The sequence below is a fragment of the Gadus macrocephalus genome, chromosome 4 (genome assembly GCF_031168955.1).
Source record: "Gadus macrocephalus chromosome 4, ASM3116895v1".
Lineage (NCBI taxonomy): Eukaryota > Metazoa > Chordata > Actinopteri > Gadiformes > Gadidae > Gadus > Gadus macrocephalus.
In genome coordinates, this window is record NC_082385.1 from 12,804,138 (window position 1) to 12,825,938 (window position 21,801).

General features: G+C 46.1%; 2 protein-coding genes and 1 long non-coding RNA gene across 4 annotated transcripts; 2 read left to right on the forward strand and 1 right to left on the reverse strand.

Moving 5' to 3' along the window:
• Positions 1-36: 36 nt before the first annotated feature.
• Positions 37-4,335, forward strand: si:ch211-222n4.2 (uncharacterized protein LOC101885505 homolog). Of its 2 annotated transcripts, XM_060050322.1 has the most exons (8): positions 37-151; positions 329-718; positions 1,289-1,336; positions 1,633-1,768; positions 2,486-2,678; positions 3,356-3,456; positions 3,562-3,621; positions 3,970-4,335. In XM_060050322.1, exons 2-8 carry the CDS (start codon positions 337-339, stop codon positions 4,109-4,111), a joined length of 1,062 nt encoding a protein of 353 aa, XP_059906305.1. In that variant the 5' UTR covers positions 37-151; positions 329-336; the 3' UTR covers positions 4,112-4,335. The 2 variants fall into 2 exon arrangements, with proteins under 2 accessions (XP_059906305.1, XP_059906304.1); XM_060050321.1 differs by having other exon boundaries at positions 58-718.
• Positions 4,336-6,562: 2,227 nt separating this feature from the next.
• Positions 6,563-16,322, forward strand: crkl (v-crk avian sarcoma virus CT10 oncogene homolog-like). The gene is made up of 3 exons (XM_060050323.1): positions 6,563-7,795; positions 8,867-9,335; positions 15,120-16,322. The coding sequence occupies exons 1-3, from the start codon at positions 7,485-7,487 to the stop codon at positions 15,252-15,254; spliced, it is 915 nt and encodes a 304-aa protein (XP_059906306.1). The 5' UTR covers positions 6,563-7,484; the 3' UTR covers positions 15,255-16,322.
• Positions 16,323-16,530: 208 nt separating this feature from the next.
• Positions 16,531-18,903, reverse strand: LOC132456122 (uncharacterized). The gene is made up of 2 exons (XR_009525381.1): positions 16,852-18,903; positions 16,531-16,718 (listed from the first exon to the last, which is right to left on the reverse strand). It is a non-coding gene; the product is annotated as an uncharacterized LOC132456122 (long non-coding RNA).
• Positions 18,904-21,801: the final 2,898 nt, after the last annotated feature.

The following is a 21,801-nucleotide window of genomic DNA, read 5'->3' on the forward strand; positions in this document are numbered from 1 at the left end:
CGCCTTTAAAATCCGTTGTCATGGGCAACGTTGTCAGTGATCAACGCGCATGTCTGTTGAAGGTTAAACGCTCCAGCTTCTAAAGCTAACGGGTTTAAATCGTGACAAACCTGTGGTTTACTTTGCTTTTAATTGCGCAAAAATAGTAATGGTGAGACCCCTCACCGACATCCCGACGAATGATACTATAATAATGAGTTGTGTAACTTTGTTTCGTCAACACGCCGTAAGGCCAAATATGAGCTGATGTGTGAGGCTGGCCGGGAGGTGCGAGGCTAACGTTAGCATCGATCAGCTCCAGTCTAAAATAGTTCCGCTGTCCCCTCAGCACAGCGGATGTCGAGCCGCCACCTCCCGCCGGTCAGGAACCTGCCGCACTGGACAAGAGTCGGCTTTCTGGACAAATCTGGCGTTTCAAATTCACGACCACCGAAACCCCTGCAGCCCCTGATCCGAGCAGACCCCGAGGCGGTGCGGGCGGCCGGGGGAGGCGGAGAGAGGGGCCGCTCCCCCGGGGTCATGGTGGCGGTGCGGGCGGCCGGGGGAGGCGGAGAGAGGGGCCGCACCCCCGGGGACAGGGGCCGCTCCCCTGGGGACATGGTGGCGAACACCCGCGTAGCGTCGCTCCAGAGGAACATCACGTTCCTGCAGCAGCAACACGGGGATACGCTCCACAAGCTGCATGCTGAGATAGACGACCTCAAGCGAGAGAATAAAGGTGAGGGGTGTGCGGGTGAGGTAATGTATAATAATGTCTTTAATAACAAGATTTTAACTTTTCTTTTAGATAAATAAAGTATTCGTGCACATGTTATAATTTATGAGCGCAGATTTTGAAGACTAGCGTGACATTTCATTTGACTAATTCAATGATATTAATTCAAACAACAGTTCTAATAATGTGGTCCTGTCCAAATGACCCGATTGACTCCCGAGGATGAGCCGCTGAAAACTGAGACGCGGTTGTTACATCTCGTGGTTGCATGGCAACGCCAAGGTTGTGACGGGGGGAGGAAAGCGGATGGTGAATGATGCCTCTCTGTAGGGGGTAATCGGCGCTGCTCCAGTGTCGCGTTACCGAGCAGTGCCACCATGTTCATGTCTCCCCAATGGACCCCCCACCAAGAGTTGTCTCACACACGTTGAAAAGGAATCCCGTAACGTGTCTCTTGCTGACGTCATCTCAGCAGCCGGCTGACAGTGTGGTTCAATAGGTTATTTTGCTAATAACTGGGAAGAGGACAGGACTGACATTTTGTACTCTTCCTGATGTTCCTTTGGTCTTCAGATTTGCAGTATAAACTGATAATGGATCCTCCAAAATTAAGCCGAAAAAGTAAGCAATCCTTCCTTCCACTCTCTCACACACACACACACACACACACACACACACACACACACACACACACACACACACACACACACACACACACACACACACACACACACACACACACACACATTGTACTTATAAAGTGTGAGATTAATTATTATGTCAATCAATCCATTCCTGAGCAATTTATTCGTTGACAAGTTGTCTCAGCAGTAGTTCCATTCGCTGGACCATATGCAGCCATCACACGCTAATAATACTGACCACAGCCAGCATGTATCATATCTTGTCTCCTGTAGGTGCAGCCTCGACACACCCAAGTCAGCGGGGGCTCCGGCCCCCTGCTCAGGGAGGTGACGCCAGCAGAGGGCTCTACCTGGAGCGGCCCCTGCAGGCGGCCCACTGCCCCTACCAGGACCCCCAGCACACAGCCAGGTACGGTACGGGATCTCCAGCCCACCCAGCTGCTCCCGTACTGTTGTTCTCCAGTGTAACTTAAATTGCCAACATGCAGTCCGTTAAAGTTACACTACCCGCACGGAAATGAGCTGATGCAGAATTTTAAGGTGAAAGGTGACCAAACCACTCAAAATACTTTATGGGAGCCCCTATCTATCCACACATCTGCATTTGCGTAGGTGGAACATTTTGGATGTGCGCCACCTTTTGAGAACAGTAACCGTTTATACTAATTTGAGAATCAAATTTAAACAAACAAAACATTGAATGTGTAACGTACACATTAACATACAAACATCTTAATGTAATCTGATCACACTGATGGCTGGTTGGCGAGGTATGAATTTGTATAATGAGCACAAAATTGCATAAATCCGGGCCGGATGTTATGTACATAATAGCATGTACAATTATATATATAATTTCGGTTAATGGCAATATTTAATATACATTATATATATATATATACATAGCAAAATAGCCATTTATTGGTAATAACAATATTGGTAAAGTTATAGCCTGAGATGTAAAATGAACAGAACTTTTTATGTTTGAATGGTTGAGACCAGGGAACCATTTAACATTTGGAGCCTTAATGAATCACTACCTATCATCATACTTGGACGTACCAATACGTACAAAATAAATAATAATAATAATAATAATGTTGAATTAAATGAACAAACCCAGCAGCGCGGCCGTTCCTGAAGCCCGAGCAGCGGGGCCGGTGGAGCGCGGCCCGGGGTTGCTCGGGGGGCTGATCACCTCCCTCCAGCCGCTGCGTATCCATAGCAGCCCGGTGCACCACCCCAGGGCCCCCACCCTGCCGGAGTGTGAGGTCATCATCAGACAGCTCTACAACACCAACAGTCTGCAATCTCAAGAGGTAAGGGACCAGGTCGGCATCAACACTGCCAGGGCCATTTACATTTACATTTACATTTAGGGCATTTAGCAGACGCTTTTATCCAAAGCGACTTACAATAGGTACATTTGTCATAAGAAGTGCAACAATATATCGCTGTCGGTACAGAAAGGATGTTCATAGAACCAAGTGCAAGTACAACAATCGCTAGGCTAACCCATTCCCCGTGTTACAGCAATGATAGCAGCTACTGCAGTTTCTACACTACACAGTTAAGTACTATAATACAATACAATACAACACAATACAGTGTACAATGGTGGCCAGAAGGGGGAGGGTGGCTATGCAGAGTCGAGGTGGACTCTGAACAGGTGAGTCAGGGGTTTGAATCCCACTGGGAGAACGTGGCTTGAACAAGACCAGGGTCAGCGGTTTGAATCCCACTAGTAGAGCTCGGCACGTACACTACAAGGGTAAGGGGTGTGATTCCTTCTAGTAGAGCGTGGCGCGTACACTACCAGGGTTATGGGATCGAATCCCACTGGTAGAGCGTTCATCTAGTGGTATGTAGAGCTTTAAGGTGTGCAAAGATTTTGTATCTGTGTTGAAACCTTTGCCAGAATCAAAAACATTGTTCAATTCTAATCAAGCTTTAGAGGTTTGATGATGTAATTTAATAATAGTTGGTGTTTTTCTAGATTATACGCATTAAGGCCGTTCTGAGAGACATCGTGTTCCACAAGAAGATCAGCCCAGAGAACTACATCCTGACCAAGGCCTTCCTTGGAGACGGGCCCCGGTAGGACGACAGAGCCCTATCATATGGTTAACACGGCAGAGGCATGCATTAGCCAGACATATTTGTAGTCAAGTATTATTATCCTTCTTTTTATGTACTTTACAGCAAGACTTCGTCGACAGAGAGGTTTCCACCGCTCGCACATAAACAGCTCCCAAAGAAAACGTAGGTGGACAAACTTTACACTTGTTTTAGTTTTAGTTATATTTTAAACTAATCTAAGCAAGCAATCTTACAATCATCAATCTTTGTTTGGGGAGGTCTCGTTTTTTAAATTAAATAACAACCTGTACAACCTGGAAGGTAAAGCTAACCTGTGTCCCGACTGTGTAAGCCTAGCTCAAGTTCTGCATTAGTGTTCTATGCATGTCAAATCAGACACGTGGTCACGTGTAGTAAAGCTTTCACAGGGTGACCAATCAAAAGGCATGTGAATTACTCTCACTCTCCAATCCCCTGTGGTTGGAGCTACTATTGGGTCTTCCACACGCCCTGTGCCCTCCTTCTCCCCAGCCCCAGGCCCACTCAGCCCAGGGAGGCGGACGCAGTGATCCTCCCGGCGCTGAAGCATCAGAGTCTGAGCTCCACCATCCTAGAGAGACAGAGGAGGGGCCAGGCGGCGCAGAGGAGCCGCTTGAAACGGACCATGCAGTGAGCCAGCTCCAGGTGTCTCAAGATGTGTTCACGACTCCCACAGGGCCCCCTCAGGGCCCCCTCAGGGCCATCCCACCAGACAAAGTACAAACATCAAACAAGGAACTCAAAATGAACTATGGCATGAAGCTGAGGTCAGACTAAAGCTCACAAATGCGTCCTCATGTATGCGGCTCCATGGTTTGAAACATCCACTCGGTAAAATAAACTTTAACATGACTTTGATTCTTATGCATGCATGTGTTTCATTGTATTAGCAAATTATACAAAAACAGCGCCCTCTAGTGGTGGAAGAACTAATTTGATGTACAGCACTGTCCCCAAACCGACCAAATCCATTAGTCTAGCTATTGCCAGACCAAGCTCAATCAAAGATTGCACGTTGGTCTGGGGAAGCTGCCGTCATTTTATTTAGCACAAGAGGCTTGATGAACAGGCCTAGTTCAACTGACTCTGTACGCGATTGGCTACTTGCCGTCGCTTCTCTGACGTCATTGTGTTAAACCAGCCAATAGTGCGCCTAGGGGAAAAGCCAGCTTGGTGATTGGCTCCCACAAAATCGTATCGGAAGCAGAAAGAAATGTATTGCTCTTCTCCAGACCCTTGTGCACGGCGAACTCAAATCGCAGGCAGAATGGGCGGGGCTACCCAGTCTACAAATCCATAACAGTCTGGCTAGATGTAGCCTTTATATTAATACGCATTCACTGAGGATTTGTAATGACATTGCCATACCTATGTCAAACTTATGAAAATATATGAAGATCATAAAAAATACTTGAAACGACTACTGAGACTTTATTAAACTCTAGGTCAGCGATCTACCCTAGGTCAGTCAGTAATTGAAGAGGTCCCATTGTTTGCATATGCAAGTTTGACTCACTCAACGATGACTACTTTATGCAAAAGTAGTCATCGTCAGCCCTCCTCCACCAGGGGCTGTTCCTATGAAGGAAGTTGCTTTCACAATGAATAGAGACATGCCTACAGACTGTTGTGTGGCATTGTCTGTGGTTAATATAAATAAACCACTTTGTTATTAACGAAAGAGTACAGCCAAGTCTTCTATGCTTAAGCTTCCTTGTTACTCACTCTATTTTGCACATATTCGGGACGACCTCACTCACATGTTCCTCTTGCGTGGCATATAATTGTTTCTAAATAAACCATAGATATACAACATGAAGGAGAAACATCTCAAATGCCATTTATCAGATACTATAATATTTAAAGCGTCTTAGAGTACCATATTAAGCGCTAGATAAATTTCATTTATCATTATTATTATAAGCCAAAACCATCATGGCCCTGGTGTTCCCGCTTAACGTGCCACGGCTACATTGTATGGGGGGAAGAGAAGCTCTGCAGAACCACACACAATAAGGCCGCCCGGCGTCCATTGTCAGTGGTCAGGGCCTAGGACGAATAATTCACCAGCATTGGCCGTGCCACTTTGTTGCATCACAGAGCCTTTGTAGGGCGATGTGGGAACTGGCCGGCACTATAGCCAGTTCCAACCAGTGGCTCAGTGTCTATTAGCATTCAGCGAGTGTTGCTGGAGCGGGCAGCGTCCTGCCAGCCAGCTGCAGTCTACTGGGGCTGAACTGGAGCCTCAGTGACTGCCTGGTTTGGTAGCCCGAGAGAACTACCTCTTTATGCCATAAGCAGAAGTAAACCCACCACCCAGCCCCCTCCCTGACTCCTGTTTGTGCTTGTGTTCATGTTGTGTGAAATATTGAGTGAATCGTAAAAAGGGGCAGGGATCTCTCAGATCAGATGAATTAAGATTTTCTGATTGTTTGCTAAGAAATATAGACTATACACTACAATAGTATGTTTTATGACTTGCTTGTTTTGAATACAGCCTTGTTGTTTACATCTCACACTATATTAATTCAGGAGGATTGTGTTAAGACTAAGAATATGTCATTACAAAGGGATTTATGGCCTTTCTCCCACCTAGTCTCCGATAAAAGACTCATTGACGAGAGCTCGGAAGAGTAGAATCATATCATAAGTCGTGTGAACTGTGGGCCCTAAACTGAGTTTCATGACGATATGGTTCCAGGAACTACGACGGAAATGGAAGATATGGTATCACCATACAATAACTTCAGTAATTTAAAGCCTTTAGTTCATTATGAACAAAGCATTATCGTAACATTAAAGCAATTGAATCATCAGGTATATTAAATCATTTGTAATGAACTAAAAGCTTATAACTTACTAATGACTGGATTTTTTTTTTATAAAGTATCACCGACGATATGGTTGTATCATGTTACCTAGGTTTCAAATTACTTATAAACCTTTAAATGTCGATCTGGAGTCGTATCGATGAACCCCGTTATGACCACGAGGGACTCTCACCGTCGACCTCTCTCTCCGTCCACACTCGTCACCTGGCTGGCGGGGAGCTCGAGCCAGCCTCCTCGAGCGGTCCGTGACGTGCGGCTAGAGAGTGGGAGCGCGCAGACCTGCCCTCCCGTCGCCATTTTTCGCTCTCGCATAGTCTCACTCGAGCGGCTTGCGAGAGGGGGGCTGCTGCGCAGAGAACCGTGGAAAGTATAAAACACAGCCCTGCGCGAACTGGAAATACATACAAAGCGGTGACTGGAGTGCGCGCGAACCCTGCGCTCGTTTTGTAACCCTCCCAGGTCGCACGCATGTGCCGGCGGGTCACTGTTATTAACGCATTTGATGTGAAGACGTGTTCCAGGCCGCCATTTTTGACTGCTACCGCTTCCAAAAGTCTTCTCCGACTCAAGACGGGGACCTCTGAGACGCTTCCGTGACTCGTGTTTTACACTCTGATCGACCAGCGACTGTAACTGTGTCCGACCTGTGGCCGTCCGCATTATGGCGCCGTTATGAGGACCCGGTTTGATGCCACTGTAGGTTCACCTTTTCTGTTCTCAGGCGTGACCGGGGCGGCAGAGGAGTAGTTTTAACAGAACTGCTCACTTTGTCGGAAGAAGGAACGAAAAGGGGAACCGTCGTTTTGAATCATTTGCTGCTCTGAACCGCACTGGATGTGGGTCTTTCGTCCAAGTGTCGGCCGCTCGCACCGCCCGTCGCCATTGCCTCAAGACAAGGGAGACACATTATGTCCCAAAGTTTGAGCCAGCTAGTCGCAGCCTGACCCTGAACGTCGGGTCCTGGTCCGGTGGAGGTCTCCGGATCCTGCACCTTCTTGGTAGAAAACCTTTCGAGAACGTCAGCGCCGACCGCCCTGCCCTGGATCTCAAGATCCGGTAGATCGCTCTGTTCCTCCAGCCCGGCGGCTTCCCGAGGCTTTTAATTTATTGTGTAGCTGTTAGTCTACTTGTCATTTCTATTTTAGTTTGTTTATTTATTTTCGAGCAGAGAGAATCATGTCCGCGGCACGGTTCGACTCGTCCGATCGGTCCGCCTGGTATTTCGGACCGGTGTCTCGACAGGAGGCTCAGAACAGATTGCAGGGACAGAGACATGGTATGTTCCTGGTGAGGGATTCGTCGACCTGCCCGGGTGACTACGTGCTGTCAGTATCTGAGAATTCAAAAGTGTCCCACTATATTATAAACTCTTTGACGAGCAAGAGGTTTAAGATAGGGGACCAGGAGTTCGAGCACCTCGCCGCCCTTCTGGAGTTCTATAAGATCCACTACCTGGACACCACCACGTTGATAGAGCCAGCATCGAGGTGAGTGACTGCTCCATTCAGGTGTTGGCTAATGTCTTCAATCTCTTGCCTGTATCTAACATATCTCATTATGACGAGCAAGTGAGTTACTCTGAGGATCATCCGTGTTTTGATCAACCGGATTGCTACATATGAAGTATTACCACGGTTCCCGCAATTATGCTCTGATTAAGCCTTTAATCAAACGGCCTTGTTCGATTGTAGCTGGCATGCCGGGGCTGGAACACGCTCCAACACCTCCCACATATCTCACTGCTCTGGGCGGTCTGTAGGGAGGTGTGGTGTGGTGTGCCTGCGCCAGTATGGAAATGAAAGCGAACGGATTTGTAATATGACAAGTGAGCAAGTTCATGTGCTCCCGAATACATACACGTGTAATGGAAAAAATATCTGTTTATCTTGTCTTTTTGTTTACAACTAGACCATGGAGGCGTGGACAACGGTTCATACCACATGCACATTTTTTTGCATGTTGCAAATAATTTTCGTTCACGGTTAATTATTGGAATGTCTGTCAGAGTTCCTCCCAAGTTGACACAAATGTGTGTTTCTGTGTCTTTGTAAATTCAAACAAAAGGATTCCTTTGGAATACTATGACCTAGAATTGCCTATTTGGAGATTACATACTAATACACACGCATGTAGAGAATACACAATAGGCTTTACTAGATCAGGTTACAGGGACGGTGGTGACTGTAGTCAGAGGTGCTTCCCTTGATAGTTCAAAAACTTAACCTAATCTGACTCTTGCATGATTGGCAATTTGGCAACGATCTGAGCCACCTAGGGATACTTGGTTGTCCCTGAGCCTAGGGTTTATGGTGCTGAAGCAGCAATGCATTCATGAAGAATAACACATACTTAATGGCACAACCCATAGTGGCGTTCAGCCTAATCCTGGAGGAGTAAAGAAATCAACCATTGACACTAGCAGGGTATTTTCCGTCTGATTTTTAAAATACTGTTAGAAGTGGTGGTAGCAAAAAGCTTTAAAGAGCGATCCTCTCTTTATTCTATCGTTGCTAGTGTTGTTCCTCATGTCTTCCCCTGTAACATTGGCCCTGCTGCAGGTACGCCAGCCCTGTCTCAGGCCCGGTACAGCCCATGGGCCCCCCCGACGACAACCTTGAGTACGTGCGGGCGCTGTACGACTTCCTGGGTCATGACGCCGAGGACCTGCCCTTCAAGAAAGGCGAGCTGCTGATCATCCTGGAGAAGCCGGAGGAGCAGTGGTGGAGCGCCAAGAGCAAGGAGGGCCGCGTGGGCATGATCCCCGTGCCCTACGTGGAGAAGTTCGCCCGCCAGGCCCCGCACCCCGGCCAGCCGCCGCACGGCTCCCGCAACTCCAACAGCTACGGCATCCCCGAGCCCTCGCACGCCCACGCCTACGCCCAGCCCCAGACCCCGACCCCGCTGCCCCCCGGGGCCCCGGCCGCCCTGATCTCCCCGGGGCCATCCCTGGCCAACGGGCCCGTCATGGCTAAGGCCATCCAGAGGAGAGTCCCCTGTGCCTATGACAAGACGGCCCTGGCTCTAGAGGTACGCACACGTTGTTGGTCTATGATCCACGGGGCTGTACACATCAGGCTACACTTTAGTTCACACTTCTTTTGTAAATGTGTCGGTTAGCCAAGAGGGTAGTTAGCATCTGTAGTCCTAAGGGCTTTTCCACAGTAGGAAAATTAGAATAACGTAAAGAAACTTAGGATACATTATATTAGGAAACATTTGAGGTAAAGCTTTCCAAATAATCAGAGAATGCAATGTGAACACCTGAAGAGATGGAGTGGGTTCACACAGAGGCTGGAGGTTTAGTTATAGGTGAAGCTCTGTTGTTTGTTGAGACAGCTTTTCAGATTACATGATCTTAAGGATTAACAGGCATGGCCACATGTTGGGCTTTATAAGTGATTGATGTGACCGATACCACTATCAATGCAAGTTTTCTTCAATCACAATGGGGAAATTGCATTTGAATTTGACTTGTAAACCAACCACCACCATCCATATCGGATGAACTATTGTAGCCACATGAGATTGTTATGTTATGCTATGGCTTAGCATAATGTACTATTACGACGGTGCCACCCACTTTCAAAACAACTCTCCTATCCATAGCATTTACATTCCCTCCAAAGCTGCCCTTTTCCTCAGCGATGTGGTGCTCTGCTACCGTTTTGAATGGAATCCAGGGTCTATTAATCACCCTGTGTTGACTCTCTAAAGGGAAAATGCAGTCAGCTATTTCTGAGTGAAGAAATGCTGAGTAATGTTTGGCCTGGTGACTTGGCAGTGTACTGTTTGGTGAACTGTTAGATTACTGTTAGATTACCAATACAGGACAGTGGCAGCCTCGTGGTGGGACTGGGATAATGCCAGATCAATGTGTTGGTTCATCTGTATAAAAGCCCATCGGGAGGCAGATCTCCGAATTTATTCTGTGGGAGTCTTGGTAGCTAGCTATTATGGATAACATGCAAAACAATAACAAAATACTCTTGAACTGTTATGCCGTTATTATTGACAATGGTATGACAATCATATCAATTACAATTTTCAGTCATTGACAAATTGATTTAGCCATCAGGGCTAGTAAGCTGTTTAGCTTAGTAGAATCCCTGCCCATCCATTGCTACCGATTTTATGTCGATTCCCAGTCAAGAAATCCGTACTTGTTTATTTCAGCTTGCCTTGCATTTCTTCTTCTTCGTTTGTCTTGGTCTACAGGCTTTTCCTATCTTCACTCCCATATTCTTTACCCTGGCTGCTATACATTACAACAACATATTATATTGCAGCAGCCAGCGGAAGCAAGGTCTGCCAGAACTGGACCAATTAAAAACCTTGAAATGGATGTATTCTTCCATTGTTCAAAGATCTGTTTAGAACTGAGGCCATCCTGGTATTTTATTATTCCGCTGTCGTCCTTTCTATAAAACAGCTGTGAAACACTGACAAAGAGGAAGTAAAGAAAAAATATGCGATTAAAACCGGCCGTGTGTGTGTGTGTGTGTGTGTGTGTGTGTGTGTGTGTGTGTGTGTGTGTGTGTGTGTGTGTGTGTGTGTGTGTGTGTGTGTGTGTGTGTGTGTGTGTGTGTGTGTGTGTGTGTGTGTGTGTGTGTGTGTGTGTGTGACCACAACTGCCTGTGACACTCAAAAAATCGGATTTGGATCAGACTGGGTTGAAAACGGGCCTCTCAAGTGATTCCGGTCATGTGACTTTTGAGACTCAATTGGGTTGGCCTCGAGTCCCATTGGTGGAAATCTTCCAGGAAGTCACGTCCTAAGCATGCCAGGGACTCCACAAAGCTGCACAATAAACAATCATCTTCACGTTCATGTCTGTACCTGGCCAAACGCATTTGGCATTGCCATAGTTTTTCAGTAGCCATGACTTTTGCAAGTTTACTTTCGCTTCCTCTCAGTTTGAATCTATTACGAGCAGCAAAGAGAAACTACATTGTGCAGCTCTTTCAATAAGTCTGTCATAAGATTACTTGAAAATGGAACCTGATCCTTCAAGTATATATAAAGCAAACTTTTTCAATAAACATCACAGTTCCAGTACATGAAGCCAATTGGAGATGTCAAGCTATTTAAAACTAATATAAGCCTCATCAATTAATTGCATAAATTTGGAAAAACCAAGAAGATATACAATTGGATAATATTTTTACAAACATAATTGATCAATAAAAAAAACTAATTCTGATCATTTTAATGCGTTTTAGTTAAAAATGTAATTCCATCTAAACCAAAATGTGAGGTGTTTGGGTCAAATGGGAGTTTTATCTTTGAATCAGAGTATCGTCTGCATCCTATAAACCTAAACCACCAAGTCTTGAAGTAGTCTGCTCTTCATTTTTATCGAGCGATGCTCTTTTAAGATCAGAAGCGTTCATTGGGTAAGCGAAATTGGTCAGCATTGGATCATGTCGTTTGCACGTGTTCAGTCTAAATGGTTGTTTGGTGTGAGAACAAATTCAGGCAGCCGGTCTGGCTTACGACCTGGGATTAAGGCCCTGTGCTGACTCAAGGGTGAACTGGTGTTGGATAGACAGATGAATGCTGCAGATACACCGCGGATTGGGGAAAAATGCTTTGGATGGGGATTTCACTGGTTCTCGGTGTTGGGTAACTCGAAGAGTCCCAGGTGACAAGTTTTGCGGATACTGTGAGACCTGATGTGTAGATACTAGAAACATCCGTAGTGGGTTTCCTGTCAAGATGCATGCAGGCGCTAGCCTAGACCGGATCCACCACAGTGCGCAGCATATGTGGCTCAGATGACCAAACTGGTTTTATGGTTGTGAGGGACAGTACAGAGAGTAGAACTGAAGTGTAAAGTGTGATCTATTTATCTGTCATTTAGCACACTTTTATTAAGGATAGTTAGTAGCCACTAGCTTTTTTGCCTCATTTTATTAGATAAAAGAACTGCAATGACTTAATGTGTACTCATTTAGGATAGGCGATGTCAAACAGTTAATTATGGACGCACACACACAATTATGGAATTCCCCATCGATTAACACACAAATACCCACTTTGGCCTCGATGGCCAAACGCTGTAAATTACTCACTTGAGTCACTCCCAATGCATACTGTTTGACATGTTCTCACGGCAGGCAGGGACAACGGCATCGGCATCCCTTGGTTCCAATCCTCTGGGTGTGAGCAGGGCCCAGTCTGGAGCTCACACCCGCTATGCAGGGTCTCAGCATGAGGTTTTCACTGGTCTTTTGGGGGACCAGGAAGAAGATGATGGAGGAAGTTAACACACCCTAGTCACCAGAAGTTCTTGGTTTAACCCACGGTCTCCATAGTATACATGTAGGCATACTAGATCTGTACTCCTGAACAACATGGTTCTTATAGTCAGCTGTGATTTGCAGCTTCTTAACGCGCATGCATAGGCCTGTCGCGATATGCAATAAATCAATTAATTGCGCGATAAATTAAAATGAGCGATAATTTTTTGCCAGCCGCAATAATTTCCATTCGCACTCTTTTTTTTAAATCATTGCTTTATTGGCCTAATCTGAAAAGAAATCTATGCCATAAACAGAAATATTATAGGCCTTTATTACACGGGTCTTCTGAATGCCGTGGAACGCTCCGTTCACTTGCATGGGTAGTAGTCCGGTAACTTGTCAACCCCAGCGTCTTCGGTTGTTAAGCAACGTCAACGTCTTTGGCTGACTATTTCTCTAACGAATAAATTGTAAAAAGACACACCATGTGAAGTTATTTTTTCGTCTTGGCAAGTAGCCTTGTAATAAGCGGGATAATGTATAGAACGTCGCCGGTCATTCAGGGCGAAGCAAGACACCTCCGCTGCGCGTCGGTCGCCTGTTCGCCCTGTCGGGGCTTATTTTCCTGATAATGACCGGCGTTCCATGCATTATATATCATCTCATCTCATCGTCATCCGCTTATCCGGGGTCGGGTCGCGGGGGGAGCAGCTCAAGCAGGGGGCCCAGACTTCCCTTTCCCGGGCCACATTGACCAGCTCTGACGGGGGGATCCCGAGGCGTTCCCAGGCCAGTGTTGAGATATATCTCTCCACCTAGTCCTGGGTCTTCCCCGAGGTCTCCTCCCCACTGGACGTGCCTGAAACACCTCCCAAGGGAGGCGCCCAGTGGGCATCCTTGCCAGATGCCCGAACCACCTCAGCTGACTCCTTTGTAAGTAAAGGAGCAGCGGCTCTAATCCGAGTTCCTCACGGATGGCTGAGCTTCTCACCCTATCCCTAAGGGAGACGCCAGCCACCCTTCTGAGAAAACTCATCTCGGCCGCTTGTACCCGCGATCTCGTCCTTTGGTCATCACGTGACCCAACCCTCATGACCATAGGTGAGGATAGGAACGTAGATCGACCGGTAGATCGAGAGCTTTGCCTTGCGGCTCAGCTCTCTTTTCGTAACAACGGTGCGGTAAAGCGAACGCAATACCGCCCCCGCTGCTCCGATTCTCCGGCCAATCTCACGCTCCATAGTACCCTCACTCGCGAACAAGACCCCGAGGTACTTGAACTCCTTCACTTGGGCTAAGGACTCATCATCACATGCATTATATATATTGATATATATTATATATATTTAGCAGGGTAGGCCTAAGTAACAAATGTCGGGTTGAAATCGGACTCCGGCTCATAATTACAGGGCACAACGAATAAACCCCCTCGTCAAGTGTCAGTCACTTGTTGCATGGTCTGTGTGGGAGGCGGAGCCCTGGCGCGTGTTTATTATTTTTTGAAGCGCAATCGTGTTTACATCCTTTTTTATTTAGTGTTTCAATTTCATTTATTGTTTTTGGTGGTGTTTCGTTTTTATTCAAGAGCATTTTTTGTTAATAATAGATTGTTTTTGGTTGTTTTGTTAATTTATTCTGGATATTTTAAATGTCTTCCAGACGTCCAGTCCCAGTGTTCTTTAAAAATAAAAGTTTATTGATCTTCGGAAGGGTGTACTTTATCATTATATTAGTTGAAAAACGGCAATATTGTCGCTTATCGCAATAATTTCTGGGGCAATTAATCGCCCAGAAAAATGTGTCATTGTGACAGGCCTACGCATGCATTGTTTTTCATTTTGTCTGAGTCTTGGTTTCTTTCGAATTGTAAATCAGTGTAGTCCCATGTGATGAAGTACGTAGTTGCTTGTCACCGCATTCAGCTTTTCTGGCTACTCCAGATAAGATGATTGCGATGCAAATTCATCCACGAGCCCAAGGATACCTATAATCACAGATAACGGTGACTTTCAGACGGGGCTTTCCACGCTTTCATTTTGGAGATTTGTCCACTATCTTGATGATGACATTTCACTGTTATTTTTTTATACCTGGATTGAGAGCCTATGGTTCTGAATGTGCAATGTTATTAAGCGAAGTCGTAAAGCAGTTCGGCCCCTTGCTGAAAATCTGTAGTGCCGGGGTTGTTAGACTCTGAGGCACATGTCTAGATACTTTTATATGAACCTCCAGCAGTTCGAGATGTTATGAATAATACGTGGTTTGTTGTAACGACTAGATGCTGCCTTTGCATGAATACACTTTTGGTTATCTCGTTTTAACATTCTGTCCTTGTTTCGAGATACCACGGTTGTCGCAACTTTGCAATTTGTAAATCAGGCATCTCTTCCAGAAGGCTGGATTGGGGCTATCCACCTCCTTGGTCTCGAAGGAGAGCACGTCCCTTGAAAACCCTTCTTTCCTAGGAATAGCCCCGAGCTTGAATTTTGGTGTGCCTTTCTTAACTGTTTAATTTTTTTCATTGTTGTGGGTTAGTTCCTGAATGTGTGTTTTTTGTGTTTCTCCACAGGTGGGGGACATCGTCAAGGTGATGCGGATGAACATCAGCGGCCAATGGGAGGGTGAGGTGAATGGGAGGCGAGGCTTGTTTCCCTTCACCCACGTCAAAATAATGGACCCCCAGAATCCAGACGAGAGTGACTGAGCCAACGGCGCCGCGTGTGAAACACCCCCAATCTAGCTGGCTGTCTATCCCCGCCCCACAGTGTCCCTACGACTACGCGCTTGCCTGCTTAGGGCTACACACTGAGAGCACCCCCTCTATTGTCACGCCTGTGCAACCTGCGAGGCTTCTGACTGTTTACAGCTCTGGACTACTATCTGGATCCCCCCCTCCCCTTCCCAGTGCGCCCACATGTTCCCAGTGCCCCTTCTTCTTCCCAGTGCCCCTTCCTCCCCTTCCCAGTGCCCCCTCCTCCCCTTCCCAGTGCCCCTCATCTTCCCTGTGGCCCCTCCTCCCCTTCCCAGTGCCCCCACCTCTTCCCAGTACCGCTCCTAGGGCTGGGCGATATGGACCAACAGTCACATCTCGATATCTTCAAGCAAAATATCGATATAAGATAAATATCGATATTTGTTGACGCAATAACATAGTTGCTGTTGCCGTGCTCAAACTCTTCATTCTACATTGGTGGCGCCGCTGTGCTCTCATTTCCAGCCTGCCTGCGTGGCTGTGCTCGTTAACCTGCCTTGCTGATGGGGGCGTGGGGGGAGTTACGTGGAGCTACTGTTATTACTATAGCCTACCTACCTACCTACCGTTTGGATTTACCTTCACTATTCCTACCGTTCGGAATTGAATACAGTTTGAACGTTGAAACTGTGGACCAGACACTGCCCAACATTACAATATAATATAATATCACGGCCAAAAGCTGTATGCGCCTACGGAATATTATGAATCTTATTAGCCTACATATTAATAATAATTATATTATTAATATATCTCCCGAACGAGAACCCGACGTTCGGGTTCTCCTACGTCTCTGGTTCTTCCACTTCCTCATCAATCTGAAGCACAGAATTGAATCGTGACATGGTGTCCGCAATCATTTTGGGACAATTTCTGTACGGCCTTTATCTGAATAAAAAGTTATTAATGTCGCGACAGCTTAAGATTTTGGGTCGCTTTTTGAGCACGTTGTGCTGCTGCAAGTGTTGGAAGAGGTTGGTCGTACTCGACCCTTTGGTTGCGACAGATTTGACGCACTCTCTACAAAAAACCTGATTCTGTCATTTGTCAGACACCTTGTACCAGAACATTTCCAAATTATGGAGCCATTTGATTCTGCCTACATACAAGCTCCTCTGCACCGCGTTTGCCGGCGGACTCCATGTTTCGCGCCGTTGGGGATTTAAAAAAAAGTGCTGTGTGAGCCGGAGGCAGAGCGGGAGAGAGATTAGCAGAGTTACAAAATAGCAGGCGGCAATCGCGGTTCGAAACTGCTGTTATTTGGATAAAATATGCTGTACTTTCAACGCAAATTAAACTATATTGATGTTGACGATATTGTCTCATTCCACATCTCGTTTGAAAAAATATTGAAATATTTCAAATATCGACATACCGCCCAGCCCTAACCCCTTCCTCTTCCCAGTACCCCTTCCTCTTCCCAGTACCCCTTCCTCTTCCCAGTACCCCTTCCTCTTCCCAGTACCCCTTCCTCTTCCCAGTACCCCTTCCTCTTCCAAGTGCCCCTTCCTCTTCCTAGTGCCCCTCCTCCCCTTCCCAGTGCCCCCACCCCTTCCCAGTGCCCCCACCTCTTCCCAGTGCCCCCACCCCTTCCCAGTGCCCCCACCTCTTCCCAGTGCCCCCACCTCTTCCCAGTGCCCCTACCTCTCCCCCAGCACCCCACCACCACATCCTGGTCCTAAGCTGGACTAGTGTCTGTTATCGTTTTGCCTTAAAGCGTCCTTTACATTTACAGAATCATCGTTGTGTGTGTGTGTGTGTGTGTGGTTTTTGTTAAGCAGAATGTGTTACTGTGGTGTTAACTATATCATCATGGAATCGATCGACTTTAATTTAGTGTTTTGTCCTCAATTTTCCACGGATTTGTTACAGTTGTAAAACGTCAGACATTTTTCTGAAAGCCTGTTTTCCAGATGTATGTTTTTTTTTTGTTTTGTTTTGGATGCGAGTATTGTTGTGCACAAGAGAGGGAATCAACCATACTGTACGAACGCTGGGCTTTTTGTTTCAAGGGCTAGACAGCCTGCCAAAATGTTACGGCTTGAAATGATTACATCACTGTTGTATGTAATCACTAGGCCCTGTCTGCGGTTCAGATTGACTGACTGAACCTTGTATACATAAAAGATGTATATAATATATATGTGGCTGTATAATGTGTGCTATGGCTTAGGAAACTGAGTGGAACCATAGAACAGGGACTCAAACCCACAACCTCAGCCCTGTTTGCCAAGCGGTCCTCATTAATGTCAGTGTGACTTCATCTCACTGTGTTGTCGGTGCCGTATGATTTGCAGGACACATTGGTGTTTCTAAAGCTGCCCTTGCGGTGTCTGTCTGGGACACCCAGCCGTACGATGCTGCAGCGATCGAACGTACCGGGAAGAGTTATATCCCAGCGTGGCTCGATAGCAGCCGCTACAAGCATCGCTTCACAGCAGTCCTTTAAGCACCGTTATTTAAAAACATGGCGGCCATTTAACTAGGGGGCCAAAAGCATTTTGATGCAGTAAGCAACCTCTCCCCCCCCACACACCCAATCAAGTGAGGATACAGGTCAATGATAGTGGGGTGGGAGCAGAACTCAGCAGTGAAAGCCTTTTATCCTTCTTTTTTTCTTTTTTATTTACTTCCCTGAGAGAAATGCAACGTTTCTCTCCTGCACATGCAATCCTCCTGTGTGTCTTCTAGGTAGCGTTACTGTGTTCCCCTGATCCCATCCACGATAGCAGTGCGGTGGTGTGCTGGGAGGGGGGCGGGGGCGGTGTCAACTGATCCCAGTGTGGGAGGACCGTTGGCGTTCGGTGTGGAGGGTGATGTTCTCTCTGGTGACCACGAGCTGGAGGTGATCAAGGCCCTACGATGGGAGCTCCGACCATCTCTGCTGTAAAGATGCTCCACAACTGCCTCGGTCTCTCTTTTCCCTGAACCCTTCCCCCGTCACCCTTAACCCTCTCTCCCTAGGGGACCCCCATTCTCACAGTCATTCAGCGACACAGCTGTGCAACCTCTCAAATTCCTTTTTTCTTTTTGTCGTTGCCACTTATTGAATGACTTATGTACAAACGATGGGTCGACGGTTTCTGAAAACACGACCTCTGACCCTCTGGGTGACTTAATTTAGTATTTTTCTCAAGAGGGACAAAAATGCCTGCTGGTGACCTGATGCTTGCATGATGTCTTGGACTCGGAGACGCCCCCCCCCTCTCCCCAATGCTGCTTTTACTGTTTTTCTTTCCAACGTTTTGATCTATTTCAATGCTGCCTGGTCTGTGAAACCAACCTGTACTGGTTCTGGTCCTCTCTGGCCCCCATGAACCCGTACTGACGGAGCAATACACCCTCCTCTGGTCCCCTCCTCCCTGGGCTGGAGCTGCCTCCAACACGCGTCACCCTCCACAGTATTACTCCTGCTGTTTACTCATGTTCTAAGAAAGCCCTTTTTGGTTTGTGTTGACCTTTTACTTAAGATTGGAAAAAAAATTGTGCCTTTTTATTTTCTTATTATACCATTTCTATGTGTTAATATTTGCCATGGTTAACAGCCGTGCGGATATTGAACCCCCTTAATGTACAGAAAAAGTTAATAAAATGTACTTCTTTATCCGGCTCTCTACTGCCCGTTCTTCCTGCTCTCCCTGTGTACGAGAACAGCGTGTGTCTATTCTAGGTGATGTATATCTCTGTGCGGGGCCAGACTATCTGGAGCATGAAAGGGTCCGGTCTGCGTCGGAGGCTTTGTGGCTGCTCGTTATGATTCAGGAGGGCACCCAGGAGGGAGGAAGCAATTAATGAATGTTAATGAGGTGCTAAGAAAAGAGAGCTGCTTTCTCGTTGACCTACAGAACGAGGCTGTCAAAACTTTTCCCAAGGACAAGGGGTTTGAGAAGAGGCCGTGTTTTGGAAGTCACAGCAGTGCCGTGGTGATGTACAGAGAGGTTTATGAGGTGGATACATGGATGTGCATCACACGGTGTTCAAACATCTCGAGGGAGGGGGTTGAATGGGGAAAAGGACACCGGTTGTTTAGGTTATTTGGGGATCTGTCCTACCGCAGTGCCTTTGGGCACAACAACTTATCCCCTCCTAACCAGTTCCCAGATCCTTACCAAGTGAAAGAGAATCTTGTCAAAAGGTGTTTTGCTCATGATCTATTCAACAACCTAAACAGCTATTCAGCACCGATAGGGAGAACAGAACAAGGTTGAGGTGCATCTTGGGACTGGTATTCAGACTTCATGCTTGAGGACTGTGTCATAGTTTTAAAAGCAGATGGTGTTTGAATTGATCAACAGATGTGTTGCATGATTCTGTCCAGGAAAGAGCAGACTAAATTTGTGCCCTGGATTCCCTACTTCATAATTTTTTTAAACATGGTTTAAAACTTCAAGCCATGACTTAAAATATGAAATAATCAAATTACATTATTAATCAACTATCAGCAGCAGTATTACATGAAGTATTGCTACACATGTACGCCTTTGTGACGTCATTTATATGATTACATTTTTTTTTAATCTGTTACATAGGCTGCTAGCATCAGTAATAAGTACATGGACAGTTGGCCGTCCCACCCTGCCACCAGATATGTTTGGCCGATCTCTGAGTCCAATAGCGTTGGCATTAAACGAGGGATGGCATTTAACATGACATCTCTCTCTGCTATGACTCTAGCCAGTGGAGCTTAGCACAACACATTATACAAATGTGTAGGCTATCATATAGATTAAGGCAGCTGATTCAATGTACCAGACAAAACACACTTTAGTCTTAATTTAATGACTTCTATTGAGTGTTTCTGTAAAATGAAAACTGCAGTAATATAGCAAATATATGAATAAAATGCTGATGCCTGAAGTTTGTATATTTTATATGATTCCCAGAAGGGCATGGTATTTATTATATTTTACCATAACATTCTCTCTTCAGAAACAATTTATGCATGACAAACAATCAGTATCAAAAGTATCTAGGTGTCAGCACATTAGAATTATAACATAACTTGGGCCTCATGGTTTAACTTTCTATTTTCATAAATGTTAATGATAAAAACGAATGTGTATGTATTTGATAGTTCTTCTTGAATTTCAGATAAATCAAACATTGGAAAGTCCAGAAAGCAAAGATCCTGCCCAGTATTTTGAGTCCACCACGTGGATCTGCTAATCAAGCCACAGGCGAATGAGGGAAAGCAGTTGGTTTGTCGTAGTGCTTGAGAGAGACATTGCAGGACTTGAGACTGACTTGCAGAAAAGTTCCACAGTTGGGCAACAAGAAGTCGGCGGATCCATTTCTGGATATGTATGAATTATGTATCTCGATTATGTATCAATCATCGAATGATTCCTTGAATTGTATTTCATTTCTTGTCATGGCTTTATTTTATTTATTTTTTTTAAATGAAATGTTAATGCAAATAACATTTTAATGGACTGAATGCAGATTTCTATTTTGGGAGACCTCTTTGAAGCTGCATTATATCTTTGCATACGTCTCTACTTCTTCCATTTCCTCAGTGGTAGAGAGCAGAATATTCCCATTTCTATCTTGGCCCTCTCTGCTTGGTGGCTCATGGAGGAACATGGTGCCAGGATCAATTTTCATTACAACTAGTCTATGTAGGAGGCTTCAGAGAGACTGGCTATAATTAATCCGACCTGTGTGTGTGTGTGTGTGTGTGTGTGTGTGTGTGTGTGTGTGTGTGTGTGTGCGTGTGTGCGTGTGCGTGTGCATGCGTGTGTGTGTGTGTGTGTGTGTGTGCGCGTGCGTGCGTGCGTTAGTGCGTGCGTTAGTGTGTGCGTGTGCAGACCCTTACTGTCCATTACCACCCCACCTGCCCTCTGGCCGGTCCTGCCAGGCTGTCTACCAGGCCTGACCGTCTGATCTGTGGACCAGAGGAAGCGGTGGCGTCTGTGAGTTAGGTTGATGTGCCTACGGCGGCAGGGGTCAGAAGCATCCATCTGCTGTTGGTCTGGTCGTTTCAGACGGGGACGTCCATACTAAGAGGAACACACCTGTCCAGGGGCACCTTCTGAGCTACCAATGTTAACGGCCTAGTTAGGATTTTTGTTTGGTTCCTATTTGTGGCCGGCTCATTCATGTCAACAGAATGACACCTATTGTATTAACGCTAACGACGTCCCTTGAAATGAAAATCGCCCAGCAGAAGAGATGGATCCACGTTGCATGGAGGCAGTACTTAAGGGAAAAGTACTCATTTACTTCCACCCCATGCTTGGGCGATGAACTGTTTGTGCACAGCGGGATGGAAAAAGGCTGAGTCAGCGATAGAACCTGCACACTCACACTTTAAGTACCCTCCTTTAGCCAAAAGAATGTTTCAAAATAAAGAATACATTTGCACATATGAGGAATTTAACTAGGTGCTTTAAATGATGATGAACCATCCAACCAAATATAACTAAGCCATTTGTGATGGAAAAAAACACGGCATTGATGAGTGTCAAATGTCAACATTTGTTTTCAGTTATCATATTGC